This window comes from Mytilus galloprovincialis, chromosome 9 (genome assembly GCF_965363235.1).
Source record: "Mytilus galloprovincialis chromosome 9, xbMytGall1.hap1.1, whole genome shotgun sequence".
Classification (NCBI taxonomy): domain Eukaryota; kingdom Metazoa; phylum Mollusca; class Bivalvia; order Mytilida; family Mytilidae; genus Mytilus; species Mytilus galloprovincialis.
In genome coordinates, this window is record NC_134846.1 from 55,148,149 (window position 1) to 55,169,762 (window position 21,614).

The 21,614-nt window shown below is 31.9% G+C and overlaps 1 protein-coding gene across 2 annotated transcripts in view; it reads left to right on the forward strand.

The window, feature by feature from the left end:
• Positions 1-21,185, forward strand: part of LOC143045335 (3'-5' exoribonuclease HELZ2-like) — a 33,142-nt gene extending 11,957 nt beyond the window's left edge. For both annotated transcript variants that reach the window (XM_076217774.1, XM_076217775.1), the window contains 17 exons: positions 30-345; positions 872-1,082; positions 1,750-1,857; positions 2,868-3,391; positions 3,920-4,393; positions 4,935-5,126; positions 7,036-7,834; positions 8,221-8,302; positions 8,877-12,495; positions 13,109-13,194; positions 13,986-14,243; positions 14,739-15,109; positions 15,619-15,831; positions 16,401-16,607; positions 17,002-17,158; positions 18,030-18,197; positions 18,955-21,185. In XM_076217774.1, the coding sequence (XP_076073889.1) occupies positions 30-345; positions 872-1,082; positions 1,750-1,857; positions 2,868-3,391; positions 3,920-4,393; positions 4,935-5,126; positions 7,036-7,834; positions 8,221-8,302; positions 8,877-12,495; positions 13,109-13,194; positions 13,986-14,243; positions 14,739-15,109; positions 15,619-15,831; positions 16,401-16,607; positions 17,002-17,158; positions 18,030-18,197; positions 18,955-19,061 (7,892 nt within the window). In that variant the 3' untranslated portion in view covers positions 19,062-21,185. The remainder of the gene's footprint in view (positions 1-29; positions 346-871; positions 1,083-1,749; positions 1,858-2,867; positions 3,392-3,919; positions 4,394-4,934; positions 5,127-7,035; positions 7,835-8,220; positions 8,303-8,876; positions 12,496-13,108; positions 13,195-13,985; positions 14,244-14,738; positions 15,110-15,618; positions 15,832-16,400; positions 16,608-17,001; positions 17,159-18,029; positions 18,198-18,954) is intronic.
• Positions 21,186-21,614: the final 429 nt, after the last annotated feature.

The window sequence follows — 21,614 nt, forward strand, 5'->3', positions numbered from 1 at the left end:
ATCTTATATTGAATTATCATTTATTTTAGCTAAGACTCCAGATGATTTATTTGAGTTAAGTAAAGAGGCCCAGGAGAAGAGGGCATCATCAGAGAAGAGTAGAATTGCCAGCGGTGAATCTGTAGTTAATGTACAACAGAATAAAGTTATTTTACCCACACATATTAAAGCTAGTACACATTACTGTCCATACTGCGGTGTACAGTGTAACAGTCAGAAACAATGGGATGAACACTGTGCCTCTGACAAACATAACTTTAATGTTAACTCTGATAAGGAGCATCAGTGGAATTACAGACAACCTCCATGGGGACTTGCTGCTATTAATTATACATTATGTCCACAGTAAGTCTTTTTTAAATTATCTAGTTGTAAGAAATCAAGTACAAAATGTCTTATAAAAAGTTATAAGTGGAGACATTATTTATTTTTAAGGTTGGTATTGTAGGTGGAATAATAATTGTGGGATACCAATTTTCTGGATTTTGAGGGTACAGGAGAAGCACAGATTCAAAGTTCTATGTAATTTTAAAAATTTCTATAAAGTTGTTTGCAGACTTTGTAAAAAAATCACAAAAGCTAATGTTCAAGAAAATTTACTCAATCTAGAGAATTGGTTCATAGAAAATAAATGAATCTATTGTATTTAAAATGTGTTTTTTTTTTTATGTCTGACAGTCAAAAGCAAAGGTCAAAGGATATAGTTCCTGTTACTTATAAATTTAAGTATTTAGCTACTACAGATTAAATTGATTTACCAGAATTTTAAGGATAGACATTATTATTTTTCTCAGAATTACATTTGTTTGATTGCTTAAGAGTCTTGAAAAAAACATTGATTTTCAATCACAAAAATATCAATTCTTTTCAGACATGATAATGGCAACAAATGTCAATACTCTAATGTACCTGACATGTACAACTTATGTCAATCAGCCCATAGCCAGGAGGAACTAGACGAGTGGAGGGAACGGTATGAATGGAGACAAATGAAGCGTGACATGGCCAGACAAGAACAGGTGTTCTCCTTTATGGATCAGTTAGTAGAACAGTATGAAAGTGAAGATTCCAGTGTGAAAGTAGTAAGTACTGGCCAGGAACAAGCCAGAATTCTTAGAGTAAGATTGACATCTGAAAACAATATAAAAAGGTGGAGTTAAACTGTATACATTATTAAATTTGATTAAACATTATCAAATACTGTAAATTCAGAAATAATTGCGATGTTTATCTTATTAGGAAAAATGCGACAGGGTTATAATTGCAATAATTTAAAGTCACATTTTTAATATGAATTAAACAGGATTTTCCTCAAAATTGCAAAAATTAAAATCGCATTTTAGTCTAAAATGACAAAATCGCAATAATAAATGCATGCAATAATTTCTGAATTTACAGTTATCAAATAATGACAAAATTACCTTTATACAGGTTTCACTTCGCTTCTTATATTGTTTGCAGATATCAATCTTAATTACAATGCTTGAGCAAACTTGAATACAAGTAAAGCAAGCAAGCAAACTAAACCTTTAACTTCCTAGCATTAGGATAACAGCTGTAAATCATTATTGGCAGTAAAATTGAATGATAATAGAGAAAAAAAAAACCAAATAGCATATTTTCTGCTCAATGCTGTTCAATACTTGTAAATCCTGTTTTGAATACATATTTGAAATTTATTTTAATTAACTGGTATTAACATCATGTCATGAGAATAGAATGGATTTACAGCAGATTTGTACTTTTCAGATAACAGAGAACCTATTAGGAGTTAATGTAACTTGTGCAGAAAGTTTAAGTATATATGAAGAAGAAAAGAATGCTAATTTTACTTGGACCTTTATTGTAAAATCTAGGGTAAGTAATGGGCAAAAGATTGATATGTGTTCTATGGCTAATATGTATAGATAATCCTCTTTAAACCTATACTTTTGATATGGAATTTTTGCTCTTTAGACAGCTTAGATTTTGGAATATTAAAATTATTTTTTTGTCAGTGATTCAATCCTTTAATTATTTAAATTTATAAGCTCTTTTACACATGATAAAAAGGAACAATAACTACTCAGTAAAATGATTTCAGCAATTTATGCAATAAGAGGAATGTGTATTACATTAAAGATATTATAAATGATGGATTGGCAACCAATACAATATTATGAAAAAGACACCACCTTATGAAGTTAAGTTAAACATTTTGAAATTTCAAAGAATATTTTCATACACTTTATGACCACTACTCTTTCCTACATTCTAAAACTCCCATTTCATTTATTTTGATAGACTAGTTTAGTTTAAATAATTCCTTTTAATTTTATGAAAAATTGTGGAGGCTAATTTTTTTATCACACATTTTTAAAAATCTACTTTCATTTGCGAAAATATGCGAAGTTGTTTCTCCATAGGCGGTTATGGTAACGTTTTTTTCTGTAGCTCAGTCCATATCGTAAACTTTGATATGTATGATGTTTCGTTTCGAAACTGAGACATTTTCACATATGTGGTTAAATTTTCGGGGTACAAAGTGTGATTAATTTTCCCCGTAAATTAGCATACACCGAAAATCCTTTTGTGATGCAGCTCTTCATGTTAAAAAATCCCTTTTATCACACATTAAGTTTTTTAAATACATTTGAAAACTGCACAGTTTTTACATAGTTACTCAATGGTCCTCTACTTTCAAAATCAACACAAACAGTTAAGCTCAGTCACTTGTTTAAGATATAAACATGTCCAACTTCACTACACAGAGATTTTTTGTTTACACACAACTTTTGTGTTCCTCAATTCGAGGCGCAGTAGGGATATTGACCCATTTGTTTGTTGATACTGCACTATCTATAATTTTAATCCTGTTTTATTTGTAGATGCCACTAGAAAGAGTAGCGCTATTATATAACAGAGACCGTCTCCATTTCAACATACAAGGAAGTAATTTAGACAGAGGTTGTCAGATTGCACCAGGAACCTCATTTGAAGATGTGGACAATTCTGGTAACCCATGTTTTATTGTGACTGTTAACTTTAATGGAACTATGTTTGGATCATTTAGCCAATGGGTTGTTTTTGATTTTGGCACTCAGCCAGTTCTCGTACGTAAATTAGCAGTAGAGGTAGGAGCTAAGTCCATACATGAGAAAGTTAAATCTTTGCGACAGAAACTTCAGTTTGATAGATGGACAAGTGAAAACAGAGAAATTGTGAGATTTGAAACCAAGTTTGTAGATGAACTTGGAGAAAAGTTAAAACGTCAGTATAAAGCTCCATTATCCTCAGAGAATGTTATTACACAGCACACAGTGGCTACAGAACTTAATCGTAATAATTATCATCATAAGATGCATAAACTTCTAGAGTTAGAAGAGATTACCAGACATCAAATTATTTCTAGGTATGTATTACTTCCTCAAATTGCTTTTAACAGATTAACGCTTACCGTTGTTCTCATAAATGCCAGTTTTAGAAATAAGGTCTTTATAAGTTTGGTGTATATTTTTGCATTGTTGCACTGTTACACCACTTTCTTAGTTAAGGGAGAGAGTTGAGTGCTTACCAACATGAGGGTATAATTGAGTCACAAATTTACGAGTTAAAAAAAAAACCCACTTACTATAGCCTTGTTCGAAAAATCTATATTAAATTGTGAAATCAATTTTTCCTCACTTTATGAAAATTGATACCAATACTTAAATGCTAATTTCCATATATTATGAATTAGAATATTAATATAGAGTGATATCAAATTTGTATCATTATATATTACCATCCCATGATGTCCTGGGGAAAGTTTATTTAAAGATACACTTACAAATATATCATTTGTTTAAAAGATAATATGTCTTCTAGAAAAAGTAAATTATGTATACTATATTTTTAGTCATAAGAAGATCTCAAACTAATTTCAAAATGTTTATTTTAGTTATAACCTCTGTACCCAGATAGAATTACAGAATGCTATACAGGGAACAACTTATTTGTATGCTCAAAGTGGTGAATTGTTTGCTAAGGTTCCATTGATAGACTATCTAACAGAGGATACAGATGCTGGTAAACTGATTCTGACAAGTGTAAGAACTGTACTCTTAGCTCCTAGTGATCAGCATGATAATATTGTGTACGAAGCTGTTCTCATCGGGAAAGAGAATTATGATTTAGATGGTCGAGGAAAGGAACATATTTATATTGCTTTATCACCTCCATGTGTAACAGCTATGAATAAATTAGGATATAAGACTGGATCAGAAGTTGAAGTAGAGATCCAGTTCCAGATGGATAGAGGATTGTTCTGTATGATGCATCATGCTATTGACTGTCTTAATTCTTCTGACATAGTATTCCCAGATATCTCTAGAATTAATCCACAGTGGAATGAGAAACAGGTCATCAAAGTTAGGTAATTAATTGTTGATTTATTGGTTATAAGAAGATGTGGTATGAGTGCCAATGAGACAACTCTCAATCCAAGTCAAAATTTGTAAAAGTAAACCATTATAGGTTAAAGAACGTCTTCAACACGGAGCCTTGGCTCACACCTAACTGCAAAGCTATAAAGAGCCCCCAAAAATTACTAGTGTAAAACTATTTAAACGGGAAACCTAACGGTCTAATCTATATAAAAAAGGAGAAACAGGTATGAACCCCATCAATAAACGACAACTACTGAACATCAGATTCCTCGATCTTTTTTATGATTAAACCATTACTTATCTTCTCTAAACTAGTAAAAATAATTATTAATATTCACATGTTATTGAATTTGAATTTGAAATAACAATGGCATTTTATACCTATCAAAATGTCAAAGGGTAAGTACATTGTAAATATTTTAGAAAATTATCATTAAAATCATTATAAAATTTTTAAGTGTTCTAGATGTGTTTATATCTTGGAAAATTAAGCAAATATATTTAAATTTTGATGTGTTTCTACTTTAGCTCTAATATTCTGAATGGAGACCAGGTACAAGCTGTACAGCATATTGTTGCAGAAAGAACAGGCTATACTCCACCATTTGTTATCTATGGTGCCTTTGGTACTGGTAAAACTGAAACTATTGGCCAGGCAGCAATGGTACTGCTGAAAGAAAGACCCACTTCTAAAATACTGATATGTGCCCAATCTAACAGGTAGGTAGAAGGCTTGGTAAATACATGCACTCATGTTTCTGGTTACACTTGAAAATTAGGGATATATAACATGAACTGAATACATTATTGGAACGCATCCCACAAAAATACTGTTTGAACTGTTTGAAGAACCTGTATTATTTCATTGTTTCTCACAGAAAGCTCTTGTATAAATGCGTAATAAAAGTGAAGAGGGGTTATGAGCAGGAACAAACAGGAAATAATGATGCAAGAAAAGATTTTTAATGTTGCCATTTTAACAATTCACACAGCGAATAATGAGCTGCAAGCATAAACACACCTGACATAAACAACACAAACATGTTACACAAAAATAAACCTTTGCCACCAGAATCTAACTTTATTTGTATTACTGTGGATTCATTATTATTCTTTGGAAAGCAATTTTTATTAATTTTGTGGTTACTAAGGAACCACTAATTCCAATGTATAAAGAATTACAAATTTTCTATTAGAATGTATGTAGACCTTGGCAAAACCACAAAATCAAATATCCATGAAAATGCAAGTTCTTCCCAAACCACGAAATTGGTATCCACAAAAATAAATGAATCAACAGAATACAAACATGTCACATATCTATACTATAAAAACGAGAACACCTCATTTTGTGTGTCGCTTCTCTTCCTCCCACAATAAATTAATCATCCCATCTCTGTGTCCTATAGGTACTGTGCATAGTCGCATTTGTCATCCATTCTTATAACTATATTCAGTTTGGGTTATTTTGGGAGAATAACGAAAATAAAGGTGTCCAGATATTGTTCCGTCATCAGACCGACTTTTAAGTCAGACATGACTACCGGTTTTAACATTGAGATCCAATCGTACGATAGATAACAAAAAAGAAAAAAATAAATAAGCCAATCAGAGCATTGTCCATATTGTGGTTTTTAAATTGTAAGAACGACTACTATTATACCTAGGTTTTAACTTGCACATTATTTTCATAAGTACTCGGACGGGGACAGGACAATCATTTTCCCGTTTTATCTGCATGTATACATACATGTACTATAATATATAGAGACCCTCTATATAATATAGCAGTGATCGCCATGGAGAAGAAACTTAGAATAAATATATATTTAATAGAAAATTAAATCACTTTAATATTTATAATATAGACACGTTTTTTTCATAGTATACAGATACGCGAAAGTAATGGATGAACAGAAAACAAAATAAATAACAATGAATAACAGACTTTGAAAAAAAGAGAGGGCTTAAAAATATTGTCCTGCCTCCATGTACATATATGACTTTTGATATCTTAAATTCTCCAGACATCAAATCTTTTTCAAAATTTCATCCTAAAATAGTTAACATACTTTCAACCAAGCTTAAAATGCCTGCGATTTTGCTTTTAAGTCAAACAGGACTTCCGGTTTTAAACTTAATATAAATTTCATAAGAGTACTTAGGGACAGGACAATAATTATCGCGTTGATAGAGACTCTCTATATAATATAGCAGTGATCGCCTAGGAGAAGAAACTAGAAATATATAGTTAAAAGCAAATACACTGTATTTATAATATGCGTATGTTCATAGTATACAGTTACGCGAAAATACTGTAATTTAACAGAAACAGAATAATAACAGACTTTGAAAAAAAGGGAGCGGGGTTAAACTGTTTCCAAGTACCTATAAATTTTTATACCTTTTCTGAAATTCTCCAGACATGAAATCTTTTACTGAAATTCTCCAGAAACAAAATATCTTACAAAAATTCTCCAGAAACAGTTTACATACTTTCAACCAAGCTCTCAATGCTCTCGATTTCGCAGGTGTGTTCTAGTGTCAAATTAATTGTGCATAAAAATTGAAAATATCTGTTGCTGATAGATCTTCGTAATTAACCTCTGAAATGTTTGTTTTTTTCCAGTGCTGCAGACTTGTACATCACTAAACACTTGGATCCATATTTACAGAAAACTAAACAGACACAGCTTTTACGTCGTGTATACTTCACTGAGCGTCGAGTAAACACTGTTACACCAACTGTTCAGAAATATTGCCTCATTTCTAAGGATAAAACAATGTTTGTTATTCCATCAAGAGAAGATATCCAGAAGCGTAGAATTGTAATCGTAACCTTGGCAACATCCTTAGCATTGACCAATCTTGGAATTAAAGATTATTTTACACATATATTCGTTGATGAAGCAGCACAGGCATTAGAGGCAGAGACTGTCATGCCATTAACACTTGCATCTGAAACAACATGTATAATTTTAGCTGGAGATCACCAACAAATCAGTCCAAAGGTCTACAGTCCAGAAGCTATGCAGCAGAAATTTAATATGTCCCTGTTAGAACGACTTCATCTGTACTATGACTCTTACTCAAATAGAATGGACAAGTCAAATTCCTTAAACCTTTTGCTAAGTATAAACTATCGTACAAAAATGGAAATTCTACGTTTCATATCTTCTGTATTCTACGGAGGACCAGATCGGCTGATATCACAGTCTAACCTTCAATCTGTGTTAGAGATAACACCATTGATGTTTTACGGGGTGCAGGGTGTAGAAATACAGGACATGGACAGTGTTTCATTCTATAACACCTCTGAAGTACAGGAAATTGTAGAGAGGGTGAAGGAATTGTATGATACATGGCCATCACAATGGGGACCAAGACAAGCAAAGAAAATAGGAGTTGTTACACCTTATTATGATCAGGTAAATCATATTTATTTGTTTAACATTTACGTTGGTTCAAAAGGAACTCAGTTACCTGCCACATGCATATGGAAAGTTTTCAAATTCAGTATATAACCTTTAGTGTCTTGGCATAGCAGTCATAAATCAAGTATCATAACATACTATTTCAAAGGGTTATATCCCTTTATTGAAGGCTTATTCCCAGTCTTGCATTTGTGCCTACAGGTATCTATGTGACACCATAAAGACTGTCTCATAATGTGTTTGAAAAGTACATGTATTTTCTTTGACTGCAATTTTTGTTATACTTCTTGAAAATTGTATTGTCATTTTGATGTGTATATATATAAACATATATTTTTACCTTTCCTTCAATGATTTATTTAAATATGTTCATATTTCAGGTTCAATTGATACGTAAATCATTGAGGAAAAGACATCCTGACTTAGGGACAGTCACTGTAGAAAGAGTTAATAATGTTCAAGGTATGAAATTTGAAACAGTTTTAATGTGTACTTAAAAAACTAATCAAAAGAAAACGTTTTGCAAGGTATTATTCTCAAACTGGACCCAAGAAAAAAATTGTAGGGTGTGAACTTCAAACTATGACCATGAAATTCAAACTTCACCCAAGAAAAGGTTTTGTATAGTCTTAATATCAAAACTTGTCATGAACAAAGTATAAACTTCAAACTCAACCCACTAAAAAAGGTTTAAGGTCTGAAATAAAACTTGACCCTTAAATAATTTTATTTTTTTCAATAGCAAAAGGAGGATTAGGAAAGTGATTTATCATGTTCAATTTCATGATAGAACTTAAAAAATAGAAAAATCTAATGATTCTATGCATGAAAATGACTAATGAAATGAAAAAAAAGGTTTCTGGATTGGGATAAACAAATATAGAATATGACTATACAGTGCTTGACCTTCCACAGAACCTTGTAAAGGGAAATTTAGGGATAGAACAATTTTATAATAAATTCAATCAAAAAATCTTATGAATGGTTTTTTAGATACAACTATGATAAACAAATTGATATATATTTCTTTTTACAGGTAAAGAATTCCGTGCTTTATTTATATCAACAGTAAGAACACGAAGTTTAATTGACACTGTGCAGACTAATGGATCAGAGGTAGATATTGGTGATTTTGGCTTTTTGTCTGATCCAAAGTTGTTAAACACAGCTTTAACTCGAGCTCAGTCGTTTGTAGCTGTTGTAGGAGATCCTGTTGCTCTGTGTGCTATTGGTGAATGTACCAATGTGTGGAGAACTTATCTACAACACTGTAAAAACATGAAAAGTATTCGACCTTCATCAATGACCTTGGAATCTATTAAACAGCAGGTCTCTAATATGATGAATTCAGCTTCTGCTAAAGATAAAATGACAAAGATAACAGAAAGTCGCAAGCCAGTTAACCAGCCACAACCCCCTCCATTGTCAAGGCCAGAAAAACTCCCACCCTGGAAAAAAGCTGCCGGAGTGTCTAATGGTATGAATGGTGATGTGAATCACACTTCATCAGAGTCTAATAATAATGTCTATAATTATAGTATATCACCAGAGGGTGCACTCAAACAATTAGCTGGAATGGATACCTCTTTAATCGGAAATGACATCATTATTCAGTTGATTGACAATTTAGCTGTTATTTGTAATGGGAAAAGCAAGCCTACTAATACTAGTACTCCATCTGCTGAATATCTTAATTCATTGGTGGCATCTAACCCATTTAAGTATAGACAGTGCGTTTTGAAATGTCTTGATAATGAACTTTTTGGACAAACTATAGATGTAAAATTACCAAACGTAAATCTAATCACTCAGAGTAAATGCCATGGTGCCTTACCAGGTGACACTGTTGTCATGGAGATGTCAGATGATGGAGAACATGGATCAGTTATGGGCGTACTTCAACAAGGATTGGATTGGTCAGAAAAGGCCTTTGTTTGTCGAGTTGACCCAGAGAATACTGGTTTATTAATTCCTGTAGACCAGGGTATCTGTAAGATGTATAATGTCGTAACATTGCCTCACGTAAACCGAGTTAATAAAGGACATGTTTGTGTATATTCTCTAAGTAAGAATGGAAAAATCAATTTTAATAATTATGAGAAAGTATCTATCCTTGATCCTGGAGAGAAATTATTTATTGTTAAATTCCTGAAGTGGGATATTGATTTGGACGTTGCCTTCGGTATTGTAGTTGGTGTGTGTCCAATTAACACAATGAATTCTGTGTTAGAAGTATTGAACATTGATTTTAACATTCCATCATCAATAGAAAATATTGACATTGATCAACTCTATCCTACAGATTATACTCTGCCCTCAGATGTTTCGTCGACTCATACAGATATGACAGAAAAATGGACTTTCTCAATATCCTCACCAACAGAGGCTATCGTCAATGCCTTTAACATTGAAGAGACTGGTGATGGAAATTATGTCATTGGAATTCACACATCGGACATTTCAAACTATATCACCAAGGATAGTCCTATAGATTTAGTTGCTAAGCAGCATAAGATATCGCACTTAGAACCTGGTAGATCTTCAGTACCAATTATACCATCGAAATTATTGGAAAATGTGTGCAGTTTTAGGACAGGAATTGATTGTCTAGCTCTTTCTATCTTTTTAACGGTGAAGAAAACAGGGGACATCATTGGAGTAGACACAAAAACTTCAATTGTTAATTCAAAACAGAGCTTCAGCTATCAAGAAGTGGAAGAAATTTTAAGTGAACCAGCATCATCTAGTGATTATTTGAAGAGTTGCGTTCTGGTACTATATTACATATGTGGTATGTGGCGTCAGAAAAGGCTTGGTAATGCTGGATTATATTTCAACTTAGACATTCAGGAGAAGACAACTCCAGAAGCTTGTGTACTGGTACAAGAATTATTAATAACAGTGAACTATCATGTTGCTCAGTACCTTCTGAATAAGCTACCAGATGTAATTCCCCTCATTTGTCAGCTCCCTCCAAGGGAATCTGTATTACAACTTTGGAAGAAGCAGTATGCTGCCGATGCTTTAAATAGTATAGCATTAACACAACCCTTTCTGGAAATCGGTAATGTTTGCAAATGTAAAGTAGCGTGTACATGCATTGTAAGTTTCCTGAGACAAAATAGCATTAGAATTAATGACTCTTTCAACATGTACCAAGATTTGTTTGGGGCTATTTGTGAAGCTGCAGATTCGAATGCCATCCACACAATCCAGAAAATAGTTGTATCCGTTGAGTCTCATCCTCAGCTTGCCGTTGCCTTCAAGAAACTGAAAGGGTTACTTGATTCTTTTAATTATCAGTGTTCTGGTTCTGTCAGTCTGTCAGATCGTTGTAATTACTCTTTAAACCTAGTAAATTTCGTTCACATGACAAGTCCAGCTGATAATTACATGGATATTGTAGTACATCGATTAATAAAGTCTCTTATATATCAACAGTCAACACCGTACAAAGTTGATGAAATACGTATTCTCTGCGATGTGGTGAATAGTTCCTTGATGAATAAAAGGATGTATGAACAATCTGTCAATGAAGTGCATCTATGTACAGCACTCCATTATCGTCCCCTTGCCTTGTACCCAGTGGTAGAATCTGTTAATGAAGCGGAAATAAAGTTATGCTTCCCATTAGAATGTGGTATGTCTGAAAGCCTGCATAAATTATCGTTAGAGCTTCTGAAGGCAGAAGATATAACAACAGAAAAACAAGATGTTCTTAACATAACACTGCATGGTCGTATCTATGACAATACCGGTAAAATAGCGACCATGGGTGGTATTTCCATAATAACTCTGAATCCTGAACAGTTTGTTTGTAAAGTACCATCATTTCATTGGCAGAAGCTAATTATAGCCGTGAGAGAAGAAAATGCTGAGAAGCTTCAGACAGCTGCTGCTTCTTTAAAATCTTCTGCCATTAATAACAGTAAAAGTGTGTACGCTACAGAAGTGTCATCAGAACATCTTGTAGCAGATAATAAAGCAAGACAGGCAGTGTCCTTTGAGAGGAAATTTGCCGTTGGTAATGTTCTCCAAGTACAAATTACTAGTAATAAGTCTCTGGGAATTCCTGCTCCTATTATTCAACTTATCAACCTAACGCCATTATTGGACATATGCCTAGAACATCGATCTGATCCAGTATCATGCTTCTCTGTATCTAAAGACATTGAGCCTATTTCTAAATATAGTGATGAAGAAAGTTATAAAAAGGCATGGCTATCTGTTCTTAATTTAGAAGCTTCAGAAAGAGCTGTAACTGCAGGAGAAACGGTGATTATTCATAACATAATGATGACCTGGCAGGAGAATGCTGATTACTTCTTAGCCTCATTCTCACTTCCATTGGAATTTTGTAGACAGAGACAGTTAAGTTTTAGTTGCCATGGTTACTTTTGTGTTAGATATAAGGGTTTAGATATACCGTTGGATCCAACTGTAAATGAGAAAACAGCTTTGCTTCTAAATAATGGAGTACCCGTAACATGGGTTGGACATTGTGTATTATTACGTGTAGACCAGCAACTAGACACAATTAGAGTTCAGATGCAGTTAACCCAAAGTTCTGTCAAATTCCCAATACAGTTGATGACACATGCGGCTAAGGAAATTCCTTGTACAGTAGAATGGATACCTAAATGTAACCCCGATATGTAAGTTTATTTTGCTTAGTGTAACAGATATTTACTAGAACTAAGAAGCATTATGAGGTACAGAAACCAGAAGCAGTTAATTTGTCAAACTTGAAATTATGAAATGGGAATTCTCCTGTTATATTTACGGCTCCACATTCGTTGAGGAAAATGAAATTCTGTATATTTATCATTTTGAAGAAAAAAGACTTTCAAGTAAACTTAAAGTACAGACTAGCTCATTTATGAGGACAATAAAAAGAAAACATACAAGCTCAACATGATAAGACTACTGCAAGTCAGCAATAGCCCATTTCTATAATGAGCTGCACTTTTAAGTCATTTTCTATAAGTTTTTTCACAAAGGAACACATTTGAAAAAATAAATTCCACCCCAAATAACCAAGAAAAATATTCAAATAGCCAAAAATATGAGTTATTTCTTCTAACCATGGTATATCTATTCAAATTCCAAATTCATAATGCATGGATGTTATATAGTTACTTTTAAAATATACACCCATATACTGTGGAGGCTGAAAACAATACATAATTAGAAATAGAATTCAAAATTTACTCTATGTGTGTAGATCTAGTTTATCATTAATTGACATGATTATCTTTTTAATTACAGGTTTATCGAAGAAGCTCTTTTACTGTTAACAGAAAGTTCACAATTGGCACGAGACATTGCTAAACATAGAACTCCAGTTCCTCTAGGTAAGATTTTGAAAATAGTGGAAAGACCCCCTGTTATTAGCTCACAAGACATGATTTCACATTAAAACCATGTTGCCATGGGTATGGTTTGTTATATAAGGTATTTTTACACCTGACACCTTTTGCAATTCTCAATATGCAAAAATTCCACAGAAGACATGGCAAAACAGGATGTTATTCTGAAAAGCAAGGTTTGTACATACACTCATTTAAATTGCACATCTTCGTTTCATCCCATTATGAATCTCTTCAAATGGGATTTTTTTTTCAAAGGCACAAATGGAAAACTGGCTGGCTATAAGCGTGTGTCAAGACAGGAAAAAGTTGGTGCTGATTTTGTGTTTGGTAATAAACTACAGTCCCTGAAAAGTTACAGAAAGATTGTATAAAAGATGAAGATGTGCTTCTACCATGTATACTACTATGCAATTGCTAAACATATACTTCATTTACCAGATTTGATTTTCTTGTGAGCACATTTTATGCGTATGGATAGTGATTTGGCGGCTACGGCAGTGGCGTTAGCTAACTTCTTAAAAGCTTTATATTTTAGAAGGTTGAAGACCTGGATGCTCTATACTTTGTTAATAGATGTTCCCCAAGAGAACCACTGATATTTGGCAGGAAAACTGATAATCCTAGTCAATTAAGATTATAGTACCACTATTGAAGATCTACATCTCCCACTATGGAGTTTTTGGAAAGATGAGATTTGTGCCATTCCAACAGCTCTGGATAATTATTGTCAAAATATTCTGCATGAAATTGACATCTTTAATTCTTTTTTTCAGATGGCAGTAAAGTACCAGTAGTTACCACTAATATATCAACTCTACCAAAACTAGATCTTTGTCAAGAAGAAGCATTCAATATGGCCGTCACTAAACCATTTACAGTCATTGGTGGTCCTGCTGGCACTGGAAAATCTATGCTTGCAGCTCGCCTCGTTCTAACTTTTGTAGAAAAAAATAAAAGGACTCCAAGAACAGATCTAAAACCACAAGTTTTAGTTTGTGGACCTAATGAAGAGTCTTTGAATTCTGTTGCTAGTGAGTTATTAACATGTAGAATATGATATATGAACCCGTTGGCAAATGTTTCATAGCTTAATCATTTTGTACATTCAAAACATTTAGTATCAAATGGCAGGGTATATTATAATGGAAATATTACTAAAAGTTAAAATATATGAATAGGAAAAACTGGAAAATTGTTGTTATTTTGAATTTGATCTATATGCTCAGATTTATAAGTCATAACTGCAAATTTTAGTCACCTGATGTTCCCCTGAAATGACACAAAGTGGTGGTTTGCCATTTCATATAATTTAACAATTTTGTTTTGTTTTTTCCTAATTGTTTTTAGTTAAACTTTGAAAGGGATAGCCAGTTAAATAATTGTAGAAGATTGATAATATTTTAAGTAACATTTGTTTACGTCAAGAAACTTGATACATTTAGTTATTAATTAACTGTTATTATGACTTTATCTGACATGTCTGTCTATAATATGTGTAATCCTAAAAATGTGACTTTTTACTTCAGATTATTTGCTTATACATGGATCAGCATATCCTAAAATTGTGAGGGTTTACTGTGAAGATGTTGAGCAAAAGGATTTCCCAACATCCTACAGAAGTCATGTGACAGGAAAGAAAGTGTTGTCTGCTGTTATGGAAAATATTGCTCTCCATCATAAGATCCGTGGAGCATCCAGTCAGTTTTCTGAGAGTATACAGGAACAGGATATGCTCCTACAATTATATCCCGATGATATTGGTCAAGATCAGATAGATGAATATATAGCTACAATAATGAAAGCCGAGGTAGCAGAACTGAGAGAGGCAGATATAATAATGTGCTCCTGTGTAACCAGTGCTCGCTCTAAACTTCGTCAAAACACTAACATCTGTCAGGTAATTTGTATGATAGTGAACACTTATCTGTCCTGTTATTAGTCTGAGGGTAGATAACAGTGGAGGAATAACTAATGGGCAGATAGGGGGAAATCTATTTACTTATTTCTCTGCATCAATAATGTATGTTTTGGGGAAACATTTTTTACAGATCATTAAATAACAGGGAGTTTGGTTAGATCATATTCAAAACATTTGTCGCTGTGTTTCTGTAAATATTAACTCTTGCATTATATCGCAATAAATGACCAGGTATATATGATGAGATTCCTTAATAAACCATCCAGGAATCAAGTCTTCCAGCTCTGCCAATTAGCAAAAAAACAAAATTTAAGACACAGCTTAATGACTTCATAGTTAAGTTCCTTTGATCTTATGAACAGACCTAGGCAAACGAAATTGTTATCTTGCTCCTATGAAATTATATCACAGACAATTTTGATGATACAACATATGTTAAACTGCCAATATCTTTATCAAATTTTGTGAAATATATGATTTATATTTAGGTAATAATCGATGATTGTGGAATGTGTACTGAGCCAGAGAGTATGACACCAATAATATTGAACAGGAATATACAACAGGTGACATTACTGGGTGACAGTCAGGGTCTAAAACCTACAGTCCACAATAAAGCAGCTAGACTTCTAGGACTACAAAAATCTCTTATGGAACCTTATGTTGATAAAACTGTAGATTTAAAAGTTCAGTATAGAATGGTAAGTTATTCTTTAAATTAATGACCCCATATGTAGGATACAGTTGATACCTTTCAGTGTTCATGGTGTCCATATGTAGGATACAGGTGATATCTTTCAGTGTTCATGGTGTTAAGATTAGCAAGTTATGAAATTTAGCTTTATCTTTAAAACAGATGGAAGTAATAGATCACCTATTCTTTTTCTAGAGATGACCATATCAATGACACCAGCCATGAAGTTATAATTTTCATCTGATATATGTAGCAATCCCTAACTTCTTAAAAATTGTTTATCGACAATTTTTAATAATAAGATTATTATCATTTATCACAATATGATGAATGATGTGTAGTATTGCTCTGCATACAAACCATGTTGGGTATTTGTACACCAGGTGATTTGTTAATACTTAGAAATATTGTACTTGTGAAAAATAAACAATTATATTTAAACCTTTTGACCCCACATGGTATATTTTAATGGAAATTTATCAAAGCATGCAAATTCAATAGATTTTTCTTGATTATTTTAAGCAATTCTAGAACTCTGTATTTACTTGCTATATTTATAAATTATATCATTTACAGCATGATGGTATTGCTGAGCTTTCTTCAGAGATATTTTATAACAACCAGCTACAAAGTGGTACAGCTCATCAGAAGGATAGTCCATCTTTGTCTTTGTGGCCTAATAAACCAGTAATATTCTGTCAGGTCATAGGTCATGAGGAATGTATCAAAGATTCTGATTCTATGTACAAAAGCTTGTGTAACAGAAATGATGCTAACTGCACGGTAAGTTAAGTAAAATTACATTAGAAAATAAAAGTGCTGAATCTGTTTTTGTAGATTTAATATACTGGTATTAAAATAAATAATAAATTATACTGGAAGAAGATGACGAGGTGTTATATCATGTTGAAATAATTTAAATTTGTATTATCAATATCGATAGGTACCTGAGTTGCTACATAAAATGATTATTGATTTAACCATAAAAATATACTTTTGATCTGCTAAAATATTGGTAATCAGATAGATGTTAAAGCATCAAATTGTTATGATTTGCTTTTTTTGTGCAAAGAAAAATATTTGAATTGAATATAAGGAAATGGCCATAAAAAACATCTGTCATGGAAAATATAATTAAAAAACTTGGAAGATATTATATAAAATACCTGTATTGTAGGTTAATGCTGTAGCAAGTTTAATTAGACAGCATAAAGTACAAGAATCTAATGTTGTAGTCCTGTCACCTTACCAGGCTCAGTGTCAACTCATTACTAAAGGTTTTCTACAGCAAGGATTGTCTGGTATAGAGGTCACCACTGTATTACAAGCTCAAGGTAAGGAAAGATAAGTTATGTCATAGATCGTAAAAATTTTAAGCATACCTCTGTTGCAGAACAAAACTCCTTTATTTATCAGACAGATAAAAAAAGACTTAATCATGCTTAACTGAATAATGGAAATGGGGGAATAAAAGAGATTGATTGGTTTGAGTGAATACAGTAAATTGAAATTATTGCATGCATTTATTGATGTCGTTGTTGTTCAGAAGACAAGAATGCAAGATTAATTATTTGAATTTCTCTACAATGCTTTCAATTTTCAATGTTATGATTTTTTTTAAAATGTATAAGTAATTAACTCTTCCAAATTTGATTCCTGGTGTAAAATGTTGAGTAGAAAATTATTTTATGTAAAAAATTTTTTTTAGAAAAGTCTTTTATGTGTGGTGATTTCAATAAAAATTTTATACATGTACAGGTATACTGTGCATTTAAATTGATTCCTAATGTCACATTTATAATAGATTTAGGAAGATGTGGTATAAGTGCCAATGAGACAACTCTCCGTCCAAGTAACAATTTATAAAAGTGAACCATAATAGGTCAAGGTATGGCCTTCAACACAGAGCTTTGGCTCACACTGAACAGCAAGCTATAAAGGGCCCCAAAAATTACTAGTGTAAAACCATTTAAATGGGGAAAATCGAATTTTTGCAGGGATTTCACTGAATATTGATACAAAGGTATAATGTGCTATTCTTAAATGATTTCTTGTATACCGCTTTGGTTGCATATTTAGTAATTATTTGTTTCAGTTCATTACACAATAACTTGTCCTGCAAATGGGGGCGGTAGGGAGTTGTTGATCTATCATCTTATTTAGGTTATGATTGAGTTATACTACAACTTTTCTGTAACATTTCAGGACGACAATGGGATTATGTACTGATATCATTGGTTAGATCTACGCCCAGTGATAAAATCGAGAAGAATCCGGACCCTGACTGGATACAGCGATTTATTGGTGATCTATCTGATAGTAATCAAATTAATGTAATGTTAACTAGAGCCAGATGTGGACTCATTATGATAGGTATATATCAACTTTATTGTCTGATTTCTTCATATGTATGCATACCTTAATATTTAGATCATGTTATTTGTAAGCCAATTTATTTTTGTGTATACTTTATTTCGTGTTAAGCTCAGTTTTTTTTCATGATCTTCCTCAATTTCTTGATATATAAATATGATGGGAAATCCAATTGAAATCAAAGTTTCACATATTAAATACAATTTGAATTCACATTATTTTCTGCTCTTCACTTGTGAAAATAAAAAATCAGTTGTATGCAAGCTTAATTGCTTTCTTTATTCTTGTCAATCTATACCCACAATGGTTTTTCTGTTGATGGTGACTGTGCTCGTCAACAATGCTGAAAGTTTAACAATGATTCTTCCTTCTAAAGAATGTAGGAGTTACAAAATTGAGAGATTTTGGTCAAAACTAATTTAAAATCAATTTAGTCAACCTTGAAAATAATGTCAGATGATCTTGCTCACTAATATCCTTGAGTTGAATAATTAAAAAAAAATACATGGAAGAAATATTACATTGATCTTTTACTTAGCAAATATGGAGCCTTTCTTACTAAATGTAACTGAATTAGTTTTATTTTGGTTCACTTTTGGAATCTTTTACCGAAGAAGATAATAGCAAACAACAAAACATTATGCCATTTCGTATTTCCATACTATAACCTCTTTTTATGATAGTGTGTGTGGGACATCTGTGCACTATGGACACATTCCTGTTCCATTTTAATTCACATATATATATATTTTGACAGGAAATACAGAACTGTTACGTGTTAGTTCTCTGTGGAAGATAATCATTAATAGATTACAGAATCAAGGACAGGTTATGGAAGCTGTTGATTTCCAAAAGTTAATGTAAACAGTGGACAACATCTAAAATCTATAAAAGTGTATCAATAAATTTAACTGATTAAAGCATAGACCAATTATAAGAAATACTGTGTTGTTTGTGAATAAGTTAATTTTGCTTCATTTGATTAAATATTTATGTTTTACATTTTATGTTGCTTTGATATTTTGCTTCAGGATTACTTATTGTTTAAATCTACAATATTGACGTATTGATGGTTACTTCCCATAGCAATCAATAAAATGTGTTGGGTTTTTTTTTTCAAATAGAAAATTGCTTTCCTTGTTTTATAGCATTAGAATATTATGGAAATATTTTAACTCTGTTTATCTTGCCATGTAAGTAATTAAATTTTTGCCATAATTATGTTTTATATTATATTATATTGCTTGCAGTGTATAATTGTTGTTTCTATTTTCCTTTCTTGATACATGTAATAAAAAATTATATTTTTTGAATTTTATGCTATTGGAAAGTGATATGAATTGATGTCAACCAAAATTGACTTGACCAAACTTTCGTCTTTTGATTTATGTATATATATGTATATTTAGTTTATTATTTTTATGATACTTTTGTTATTAACATATATATACTGAACTACTTTACCTGTTGAGATAACATGATTTTATAGAAAAATGCACATGACGAATAAAGCTACCTGCCATGGATACAGGCTTGCTAATATGAATAATCAGTCGTTTAGACTGATTATTCATATTTATAGTGCATAAAGGAGTAGGTCCGGTAAGGACCGATTTTGGCCTCAAATTTCAGGTTCATCTGACGAAAGATTTTGACCACTTTTTAAACAGTTAAGTGTCTATTTTATTTGAATTAATTAGTTTATGTGAAAGATTTTAACAGATTTAGTCATTAAAAACGATCCGATTCAAGCTCAAATATGAAAAATCTACCTAATATGCCGAAAAATGTCACTTTTCAGATGGTTTTTGGTAAAAATAAAAGTGGCCGCATCCGTGTTCATCCTCAACCTTTATATATGTTATGTATTATCATAAAATACAACTTACATTTCAATATTAAGGATGAACACGAATGCGGCCTCTTTCGTTTTACACGAAAACCGTCTAAAATTTAACTAAAATGCCAGAATTATGAGGATTTCAGTAATTTAGCATGACTTAATGGTGCTAGTACCGGATATATGTGCATTGTATTGTCAAAAACAGCCCATATTTATGTAGCAGAAGCATTCTACTGTCCAATAAATAACTAAAGGTTTACATTTCAACAATTTTGTAAAACTGCTATATTTTGGGGCCAAAAAGGGGTCTTACTGAACCTACTCCTTTGAACATTTTACCCACAACAAAATTGATTATAAAGTTTATTCATGCTTCTTCCTTATATAAAAATATGCTTGATTTATAACTTGATATGTTGTTTTATTGTTTTTGATTATTATGTTTGATTTTGATTTCTTCTGATACCCAACTTTTGTATGTAAAGGCCTTCACTGTTACATTGATTTGTTTAATCCTAATATCAGTGGTTCAAAACATCTTTTTGAAAAGAACATGTTAGCTTTGTTTAAAGTTATTATTTCCATAAGCTTGTAAAATTGGCTATCACATGCCGTCATGTAATATAACATGTTCTAATCTTATGATCAACGACAGACCAAGCTTATGACCAATATTTCATTCATTATTAAAACCAATTCAGGCAATGAAACTACTTGCTTTAAACAAATAATTAACACATTAATCATGTATTAAGAAGTGTCTTGAAATAAAAAAAAATTGATATCTGTATGAATATTACATTGTGTCTTTAATACTTTGGTTTTAATATGTGTTTATATATTCAAAATAGAAATATTGTTATTGTAAACGCTTTTTATTTTATGATTTGACATGGTTATGCTTTCTTATATCAGCTAAAGGTATAATTACACATTAATAAACCAAAATTATTTCTGTCTTGAAAAGAATATTAATGATTACGTTTCTATACATTTTGTTTTCACTCGATGAAATATGAAAATCATGATTAATTACTGTTGAAATTTATAACGGAAACTAAATTCAGATATACATTCAATTAATTGTCACTTTTATGATATATATATATATATTATATATTTCTTTATTAAATCATATATCTGCTTTTAAATTGTTCTAGTTGTTTTTAGATAAAGATATATTTAGATCATATACATGCCTTATAAGTCTTTAACCTTGGTAGGTATTCTATATTTGCATTGTGGATATTGCCTAAATTACAATAAAAATCATTGTTGGCAAACTGTTTAAGAAAAGATTGATATTTTATATCCCTTGCCAACAAGACTGAAAAATTTGATGGGAGAAATATAAAGAGCAGATAGGTTGTTATGAAACGATTTATGGCGAACTAGCTTGTTAATGACACAGTACCTTGAGTTAATCCTGTAAAGAAGAGAATGTGTTATTGCTGGTTAGGTCCTTTAACATCTACATGTGAATGAAAAATACCACACCTTAGAAACAAATCTAAACAGAAAAACTTAAAACTGATAAATGAACCATAATAATTAGGCCAAGGTCAGATGAAGCC